Source organism: Chroicocephalus ridibundus, chromosome 4, assembly GCF_963924245.1.
Source record: "Chroicocephalus ridibundus chromosome 4, bChrRid1.1, whole genome shotgun sequence".
NCBI lineage: Eukaryota > Metazoa > Chordata > Aves > Charadriiformes > Laridae > Chroicocephalus > Chroicocephalus ridibundus.
Window position 1 is genome coordinate 55,344,388 of NC_086287.1, and position 10,442 is coordinate 55,354,829.

At 43.2% G+C, this 10,442-nt stretch overlaps 1 protein-coding gene across 1 annotated transcript; it reads right to left on the reverse strand.

The window, feature by feature from the left end:
• Positions 1-1,659: 1,659 nt before the first annotated feature.
• Positions 1,660-8,612, reverse strand: LOC134514639 (alpha-1-antitrypsin-like). Its single transcript, XM_063332693.1, has 5 exons — positions 8,542-8,612; positions 6,123-6,794; positions 5,158-5,428; positions 4,465-4,612; positions 1,660-2,010 (listed from the first exon to the last, which is right to left on the reverse strand). The coding sequence occupies exons 2-5, from the start codon at positions 6,775-6,777 to the stop codon at positions 1,801-1,803; spliced, it is 1,284 nt and encodes a 427-aa protein (XP_063188763.1). The 5' UTR covers positions 6,778-6,794; positions 8,542-8,612; the 3' UTR covers positions 1,660-1,800.
• Positions 8,613-10,442: the final 1,830 nt, after the last annotated feature.

Below are 10,442 nucleotides of genomic sequence, written 5' to 3' on the forward strand. Positions count from 1 at the left end.
AACCCACACACTATAGCTGGCTATAAAGTAAATATTTTCACAAATTCAGCCACTAGAGTCTTCTAAAAATGCAGTTTTCCCTAGCACGAGAAGAGACCTTACTGAAAAATAAAACTACTGAGAGAGAAATTAATCCTGTGTCACTCAAACCAGGACACCAACCCAACCCACAACAACAGAAGCATTTAACATTTCTGACCAGCTTAATCAGAAGCTAGAGTAGATGCTGGAGTAGGGATTCCTCTGCAGCCCCTGGAGAAGACCATGGTGAGGCAGGTTGTGCCCTTGCAGCCCATGCAGGACCGCGGTGGAGCAGATATCCACACTGCTCCCACAGGGAGGACCCCACACCAGAGTAAGTGGATGTGTCCTCAAGGAAGCTGCAGCCTGTGGAGGGCCCACTCTGGAGCAGGGTCCTGGCAGGACCTGTGGCCCCATGGAGAGGAGCCCACTCCAGAGCAGTCTGTTCCTAATAGACTGTTCCCTGTAGAAAAGATCCATGCCAGAGCAACTTGTGAAGGACTGTCACCTGTGGGAGGGACACCATGCTGGAGCAGAGGAAGATCATGAGGAGGAAGGAATGGCAGAGACAAAGCATTACAAACTGACCAATATCCCCATACCCCTGCTCCTCCTTCCCCTGTGCCGACGAGGGGAGGATGTAGAGGAGTTATGAGTGAAATTGATCGTGGGAAAGAAGGGAGGGGTTGGGGGAAGGTGTTTTTAATTATGTCTTTGTTTATTACTATCCTACTTTATTTTTAATCAGCGGTAAGCTAAATTAATCTGCTGCAGCACAGCTGTCTATTCATATCATGCTGCTGGAAACACTGTCTTCTGCCTACTCAATGCTCAGGAAGGTGTCAGAGTCACCTTGCTGCACCCCAAACGTCACCTTAATGGAGAGGAATCTCTTGGAGCCACTCATCAGCCTGAGCTTGCAGAAACAAGTAGAGGGCAACATGATTAGATGGCTTTTGGACAATGGAGACATGAATGACGTCCCAGGCTGCTGTCACCAATTTCTGGAACCAGAAGACAGTTTTTGCCACATCCAGTTCTCCTGAGGAGCCCGGGATTTACTGTACATGCACAAGACCACTTAGGATGACCATTTGTACAGTAGTGTGTGGCTTTTGCTGACACAGAAGCTGAATTCTTGCCCTGCCAGAAAAACCGGGCCCCGTACTCTGGAGCAACTAATGAGTAATGGAGATGGGAGCAAGGGCTTGGAGCTGGTAAGAGGCAGTTGTCAAGCTGGAAGGAAAAGGATTATTCTTTACCCAGGAGCGTCCACCATCCAGGAGAGGAAAAGTTTAACAGGTCTATGTTTCTGTTTTCTTCTTAGCCACTAAGCCCTGGAAGGACTTCAAAGACCATGCCTGAGATTCACAGTGGAATGAGTGGGAGGGAAAGGATTGTTTCTCAGCTGAAGGGGATAGATTTGGGGTTTCTGAGCTAAGGACTTGATATTCAGAAAATGGGACACATAGGGAGCTTCTCAGCAAGTAGTAGGAAGGTTTATCTGCATGCAGAGGACCGTGGCACCAGTGATGAGTGAGTGAGGTAGGGAAATGTTTGTCAGTTGAAGATCCCACAGCTGCCTATTTGGCCTGGGTCATTTTGTAAACATGCCCCTCTCACGCTTGTCCCCAGCCGTCTGTTTGTAAGTGAAGAATAACTTTATGTAATATTTATTTATTTGTTAATTAGGGATCAATTCTAGTCCTTTTTTGCAAGGAAGTCCCTTGGATGCGCCCAAGCTCTGTTCTCTGCACTGGGGAGTACAAGAGCTCTGGTCTAGTCTTCCTCAGCAGCTGGGTTCACAATTTTCCCTATGAAGAGGATGCTTTGGGTGACTTTGTCAACAATAATCATCAGAATGGGCCTGTTGAATCTGATGAAAGGAGGAGGAGGAAACTCTGCAGACATTGGTACCGCTTCCATCACTGTCGCTGCAGCAGCCTCTGTGCCGTTCTCGCTAACATCCACCATGGCCTTGTGAATTGCCTGCAAGGGAAGCAAAAATTAAAATCTAGATACAGAAGAATGAAAAGCAGCTCGGGACAAACTTGCTTGCTTGAACACCGTGAGAAGGTAGTTTTTAAAGGAAAGAACAGAACGAATGTAGAACTGCTGTGAAAAAGCTACTCATCTCCAGCCTTTCCAAGACTAGCAAAGTTTGTCCTGAGTTCAGGGAGACTTTTTGTCAAAACTCTGGCAGAGTCAAGCTTGGCTCCTTCCAGAGACTGAGCAGCATAGAGAACATATATTGTTCTGCTGTTTCTCAGAGTAAGATTTTGTCCTTAGTGTTTAACATAGAAGAAGAAATTTTTCATTTTGCATCAATTTCTGTGTATGCAAAAAAATTCTTTCTACAAAGACAGAATAGTGAAAGGTTTATAGGGTGTTTTTCTGTAACACAGTCCATTGATACAACTTTACAGGGCTTTCTATGGCAGGTATAGCAAATTCATATTTCTGAATTCACATAATCTTATTTCATTGTCTTTGTTCAGCTCTCCATGTTTTATCTTCATTGTCCAGATCGCATCTGAAATTTCCTCCATGAGGTCCTGCTACCCTTCCTCTATTCACTTGTCCAGTATCTATAATCCAGGTGTTTCAACATGTAATAAGGTATTATTCAGTGTGAGGAATCACAAAATTATTAAATAATGTAGGTTGGAAGGACCTCTAGAGGTTGGATGCAACCAACTACCCTACACTGATTTAACTCTGACATAAGATAAGGTTGCTCAGGGTCTCATCAAGTCAGGGTTTGAGTGTTTCCTAGGACAGAAATTTCAAAGCCTCTCTAAGTAACCCATCCTAGTTTTTGATCACCCTCATGGTGAACTTTTTTACATAATATCTGGCGAGAATTTCCCATTTTCTATCTTGTGTGCATTGTATCTTCACAGAATCACAGAATTGTAGGGGTTGGAAGGGACCTTCAGAGATCATCTACTCCTACGCCCTGCCAAAGCAGGTTCACCTGGAGCAGGCTGGACAGGAACGCACCAGGTGGGTTTTGAATCTCTCCAGAGAAGGAGACCCCACACCCTCTCTGGGCAGCCTGTTCCAGTGCTCTGGCACTCTCAGGGGAAAGAAGTTTTTCCTCATGTTGAGATGGAATTTCCTGTGTTCTAGCTTGTGTCTGTTTCCCCTTGTCCTGTCACTGGGCCCCATCCTCTTGACACCCACCCTTCAGATATTTATAAGCATCGATAAGATCCCCTCTCAGTCTTCTCCAGGTTAAGCAGACCCAGGTGTCTCAGCCTTTCCTCATCAGAGAGGCGCTCCATTCCCTTGATCATCTTTGTAGCCCTTCACTGGTCTCTTTCCAGTAATTCCCTGTCCTTCTTGAACTGGGGGGCCCAGAACTGGACACAGTACTCCAGATGTGGCCTCACCAGGGCGGAGTAGAGGGGAAGAATGACCTCCCTCAACCTGCTGGCCACATTCTTTTTAATGCACCCCAGGAGAACATTGGCCTTCTTGGCCACAAGGGCACATTGCTGCCTCATTGTCAACTTGTTGTCCATCAGGACTCCCAGGTCTCTCTCTCCAGCAGGTCATCCCCTAACCTGTACCGGTGCATGGGGTTATTCCTCCCGAGATGCAGGACCCTTCACTTGCCCTTGTCCTATCACTGTGCAGCTGCAAGAAGGGTCTGGGTCCATCTTCTCTGCACCCTCCTAATAGGTATCTGCAGCCAGCACCAAGAACCCCTCTTCACCTTCCCTTCTCCTGGCTGAACAACTGCAGGTTTCCCAGTCTCTCCTCATACATCCTGTGTTCCAGCCACATGCCCATCCTACTAACTCTCCAGTGGACTCGCCCTGCTCCTACGAGGGAGATGTCTACATCTCCCTTGCACTGGGAAGCCCCAAACTGGATGTTCACTACTCCAGAGGTGGTCTCACAAGTGCAGAATAGGAAGAAAGGATCACTTCCCTCATGACACAAGACATATATTCCGTGGGACACTAGGAAAATCACTTCGCTTATCTGTGTGTCAGTTTCCTGTTTGTGAAATGGGGCTGTCCCTGTCCCACAAATCTGTTGTCCATATAAATCCTGAGGTGCTCAGATATGCAGTAATGAAAGCTGTATATATAGGATAAGAATGACTATTCCCAAATTTATGTCATAACTATGAATCTTGCCATGCATTAATTATTTTACAACAGCTTTTTGTGAAATTATTCCAGTTACTCTTTCCAGATCTCTTTTATTCTTTGGAGATTTTCAAGTGAATTTGCAGGATTGCTATACAGTACACAATTTAATATTAAACTGTAGAAACAAGAGACATTTAATGCCTAACCTTTTCCTTCCTTTATTACCACCAATGAACCATGGATGTACTCCAGAAGTGGGATCAGCCTATCTGCAGAGATAAAACTCACATGTAGGCAAGGCAGACAAATCTCTTGATTACCAGCTCTGCATACTTACTTTGGAAACTTTCAGAAGAGCATTTTCTGCCATTCCAGAGAGATCAGCATGGTCACTGAACACATCTGTCACACCCATTTTCTCAAAGAGGCTCTTAACATCATAGGAGCCAGAGATGGAGAATTTTGGAAGGTCCAGGTGGATTTTTCTTTTCAAAAATAAATGAAAAATTTGAGTTTATTATTGCAAGGTCCTTCGATGCAGTAGCTGTTGCAGGTATACACCCATCCCAACCACCTGTGGAGTTAAAGCTTGGCTTTCTAAGATAGTGATAAATCCCTTGCTAGAGAAGCAGAAATCGAGGTACCTGTCCCACCTGCCACAGTCTGATCAGTGGTGCAGGGACAGAGTGCCGGTTTATGAAAGTGATTGGCTGGAAAGTATCATCCAGACTCAAGAAAAAGAAATTGTATTTTCTTTTGAACTGGATCCTTCCTACCCAAGGCAGGGTCCTGAGGGCAATGTACCCCTGTGCAGGATCCTCACAGATGGTAGCACATCCACTGCTGTGACTGTGGGAGCTGAGAAGAGGGTTTCCCTTGGGTATGAAATCACCCAATACCTTGTCTGAGTGAAAGAAACTATGCAGTGTTTGTTCCTCAGAGCTGTGCTTCGCAACTCGTTGTGGCATCTAAGCTTTACCTTGCCTATGACCTGACCAATATTTAAACAAAGCAGCAGTCAAAAGATTACCTTTTTGTGAATGAGTGCATCCAGTTAGACACTGTTTCTTTTAGCAAAGCATCCTCCACCTGCTTCATTGTCCCTTCATCAGGCAGAACAAACAATGCGACAGCATTTCCTTTGTATGGAATTTCTACTACCCAGCAAGATATCTTCTCATCCCTATGGATATTAAAGGGTTTGCTTTGATGCATCATTTTGACCTTAACAGAATTCTTGGCATCCAAGAAGAAGTCATCATCTCTGGTGGACAAATTGTTGAAAGGTTTCTCCCAGTAACCTTTTGACAAAGGAATGAGTATAGAATTGAATAAACTGAAAAATAGACTAATATAGGCATGTCACATCATTAGTTGATGCTTAAAATACTGTATTTGAACTGTAAAGGCAACAACAAGCCTATCTCAGTTTAAGGATGCTTGTTCCCTGGCCATTAAAAGAAGCTTTGCATCATTTCAATGGTTCTAATAAAAATAAAAAAAAAAAAAAATTGAGGCTGAGGGTTGTCATGGAAAAGACCCGAGCCTGTGCCTGCTAAGGCAATGGTAAAACTTCCACAGATTCTCACTATACAGGCTCCAGGCTTATTCCTTTCACACAAGTGTCATCCGTGTTTGACCTTGTCCTACACAGCCAAACACCTTTGCCTTTCAACAAATGATCATAAGTTCCCAAGCTCATCCCTTCTGAATATTTTCAGCTCTGAATCTGGCTTAAAATTGATACGACATTGATCAGTATTTCTACAGGTTCTTTTTTATTCTTTCTTTCTTTTTTTTTTTCTTTTACTCATACGGAAAATGATTCTGCATACTTGCCTTTCAAATATTTCTTTATGTCATTTAAAAGTAGAACGACGTATTTTAAATTAGGTGATAGAATAGGTTCACAGTGTGAAAAAAGTTACATTTCTTAGATTTGGGTAAGATTTCCAGAGCCCATGTGTATAACTTCTACCAACATTTGTCACTCACCTTTAAAGAAAATGTAGTTAACCAAAACCATCACAGTTTCTGGATCAAGACTCTTGAGTAATCCAGCAATTTTGCTATGGGTTTTTGTTTCTATGTAGTTATTGATTTCCTTTATAGCCTCTGGAGAATTCTGGAAGTTACTAGAAATAGCTTCAGAATAATAAAAATTTGTGACATCATCCAAAAATTTTTGGAGGAGTTTCAGTCGATCGTCTATGAACAGGGCATTGCCCATGCTCAACTGGACTTCTCGGTGAGGGTCGTTCACCAGTTGGAGGACACGCTGAAATCCCTCATGGATCTCCTGCTCCTCCAGCTCTGTGAGGTTGAAGGCGAGGCCTTTGTGCAGCTGATCGAGTGTGTTTGATCTGGCCCCCAGGGAGAGCATTGCAAAGGCAGTGGAGATGCTCAAAGGAGAGAAGAAAATGTTGCTGTTGCCCACCTCCTCTCTGACATGCTTGTAAAACCTAAATGCAAAGTCATAATTGCTGGGGGCTGTCTTGATATGAGGCGAATTTTCACCTTCAGCCTGGGACTGGTCTTCTGGGGAATGGGGTGATTTTTGTTCCTGCTGTTGAGCGTTGAGTTTGGACCCATGTTGACCCTGGACTTGAAGTGCAAGAAGCAATAAAAACAAATACAATGCAGACTTCATTTTCCTTCTGAACAGTTCTGTTAAGAAATAATAGAGCAACTTTTAGATCTCGAGAATTTTATCTTTCCTGCATAAAAACAGTTTTTGTATTCTAGATACTAGATTTTATTCTAGAACACTAGATTGTATTATAGATTCTAGATTTCCAGATGTCGGTCTTTAGGATTACTGCTGTATTTAGAAATACTCTTCTACATGGCTGGATAGCCGATTTCTAGTCGGTTCTATCAGTCTCTGACCAATGAACAAAGGAATGAAGATATTAATGTGACATCGCCAGGAAAGAATCGATGTTGTGTAAGCTTTTGTGAGGTATTATGCCTGAAATAGTTCTTGCCTCTGACCAGCATGGCCTCATTGCACTCCTAAGTGCCTTTGGGCACGTGGCTGAGTTCACCTATTGGCCCCCATGTATTTGGTAGGTACTTTGGAAGAGGGACTGACTTTTGCTGATATGTTTCTGTACTACCCATGGTCTTGTTATGACTTCGGTTTTCAAGCACTGCAGTGATACAGAGATAATGTCAGTTATAGCTGTGAATAAAATCCATCTAAACGCTCACCCCTTAAACTGTTTATATCTTTCTGCTTCTTGCATAGCAGCTCTGAATTCAAGAACTATGTTATTTCAAAACCTTATCTTAAACGTTGCAGCAAATTGAGGATAAATCAAGAAAGTTTATTGACTCTCTGTATTGTGAATGAACTATACATAGGTCGCGAAGTCCAAGACTCAAGGGCTTAGGAAAAGCTGCAGTGGAATCCCTTGCTGTGTATGAGCAATTCGATGGCTTTTCCTCTTCCTTTAACTGACATAAACAAATTCTACATAATCCCACAGTCTCTCTTTCGCCCTTTTCAGGGGAAGGACCAGGAAATATAGTGGAGAAGAATGTTCTCCATAGGGTGCCTCACCTAAATTATCTCAAATAACAGAAACTCAAAAACATGAAGTAGGCAGCGGCCTGCAGGAAAATAGAGACAATCTGAATGTTGTTCATAGCAGCTGTGTACTTATTCTGTCTGCCTCAGGCTGTGTGTCTAATGCCAGGTTTAGGTCTTACATCAAACTTTTCATAGGGAGTTGTTAATTCTTGGTCCCCCCTTTTCTGTCTGGCCGGTATGAAACACTGGAGATAGAAGCTGTGGAAGTGCTGAGTATGGGAGCTAAATGTCCCGTTATCCCATGGGAGTAATGGGATATTACACACCCAGCATGTCTAAAATGATGGATAAAAACCTTGACGCTGAAAACAGAAAGGCATTCTAAATGGAGGTGATTAATTTTAGTCTGATTTGTACTCTTTCCATCATTCCCCATATCTGCTTTTGAGAGAGACTAATTTCTCTTCCAGGCCACTTGGCTGCAAGTAGCCTGGTGGCAAGCACACTGGAGGTACAGGGACGCTACTCTCATTAGCCCTGCATCAGCCTGGAGTAGTCAGGACGTTGCCTAAATTTACTCCTCTGGGAGCTGAGACAAGGTTTTTTTCTTCACCTTGGGTGAAGAACAAATTGAGTGAATTGAGTGCTGAAGGCTCATTTTGGAACTCAACTCCCAGTCATTATGCCACTATAGCTAGGAGATGGATCACTGACTGAATCCTGCTTCCAACATTTAGAACATGCTTCTAGAAGCTAAAATAATTTCCAATTACTGTACAAACTAAATTCATCTCAGAAATTAATACTGTGCAATAAATGGCAGAGATCACAGACAACATGAATTCAAAGACTTCTAAGAAAGTATAGTATGCTACTTACAGTGCTGGACTTCTCTTTCACAGTGCTTTCCTATTCTTCATTTTGCTGGGTGGTATTAAGTTAATGTCCACTGGTAAATATTAAACAGAACAAATAAGATTTATTTGCAAAGCAAAGACTGAGTAAGCTATTTTTTTATGGACATCAAACATTATAAATCTCTTTTCCCGTCATAACAGGCAGAAGGATGCCAGCACCTAGGGCTCTGAGGGGAGAGAAAGGGCAGGGACCTTGCTACTCTTGGGCTTGAACCAAACTGTGGACAAGAGAGCTTTGCATGGCAGTCTGGCATAACCATGGTAAATGAGCTTTAGAAATCAGAATATTAGAAGAACTGGAAACCTAAGGTAGGGCCAAAGCAATGTCTGTTTACAAAAAGGATGCTGTGTCCCACTAACTCTCTGCGTGGGATATCCTGATGCAAGGATGCCATCTCAGCGAGTACCCAAGGGGGCAGCAAGTTTGTTCAGGAATAGCTCAGTATCTCTATGTTGGCCTGCAATGCACACTGCAGGTATGCCCTAACTGGCATTATCTGAAGGGCTCATTAAATTATTAGATAAAGGATAGTTGGGGGTACTTGTTATCTTTTTGAGAGGCCTTTGAAGAGTATTTTAGAAACTACTAGAGTGAAAAGCAAAGTATTAGCATGACTTGAAAAATAGCCAAAATAAGAAAACAGATGGAAGAATTAAATGGGCAATTTTTACCATAGCAAAATGTTAGCTGGGGAGAAGAGAGGACATCTCCTTAACGCTGTGCTACGTACACATAAGATATGCATTATGTATATACATACTATATGTGACTTACACTGGGATGCTTCTCAGAAGGAGCTGAGAGAAACAGGCACTACTTAGCTATTTAGAAGGTTATTTAAGGATCAGATGTGTGCCACTCATCCTAATTAGCAATGACTAATTATTTCCATTGAATGTACATGATTTTGCCCCAGGTAAATCTACAACTTATCTACACATAGGAATCTACCCACCATAGTTATTTCTATGTAACTAGCGTCTCTTAGAGGCAGAGCTGGTTGGAACCTATGTCCGCAGAGAGGTTTTTTTTCATGATGTGTCAAGTACCCAGAAAGTTTATTGCAGTATTATGTATAATCACCACGGTTCAGCAGGAGTAAGTATGCTGTTGCTTAACTAGCAAAGACAAGCTATTTTTCTCAAGTCTAGGCCTGCCTACATAGATTGCATGAATCTTTCAGCCCAGCCCTAATGCTTGGCTAACTGACTGAAGGATGCTACTGTTTTCAGGGAGGAACTGCTGGGAATAGCAGAGCTGCTTCTGTGATTCCTCTATTTTCTCCTGGGACATGCAGCAGCACTCAGTGTGTCAGGGAAAGAGTGGAAAGTTGCTGCTGTCCCTGCTCATCACTCCTAGGCACCATCTTCTCCGACCCTGGGCCAAATCTCTTCCTAGGCAAGGTTAAGACCAGCAGTTACATCAGACCCGCAAATGACCATTTTCAAAGCAATCGGCTTCTCAGCAATTCCAGATAGATCAGCCTGGTGAATGAGTGCATCAGTCACACCTAGTCTTTTGAAAATCTCCCTTAGGTCATAGGTGCCAGAAATAGAGACTCTAGGAAAACACCAGTTTCTCCTGTTGAATGCAGTGGAAAATGAGGATGAATCACCCACACATGGGTATCACCAGCAAACCTGCCAGATGGCAGCATCTGTGAGAATCTTGGGATGGGAAAGCAGTTTGTTACTTCTCTGCACATTCCTGTTGGTGTAAATGGCTGTGTCCTCAGAACAGATGTCACACTGGGAAATGTGAGGCTAGACTGGAAATTTTGTGCAGAGTTTTTCAAGAAGAAGATCCATCCAGGGGAATTTCACAGGGGAGGGTATGGAGCTCTTAAATCCTGCTCGATAAGC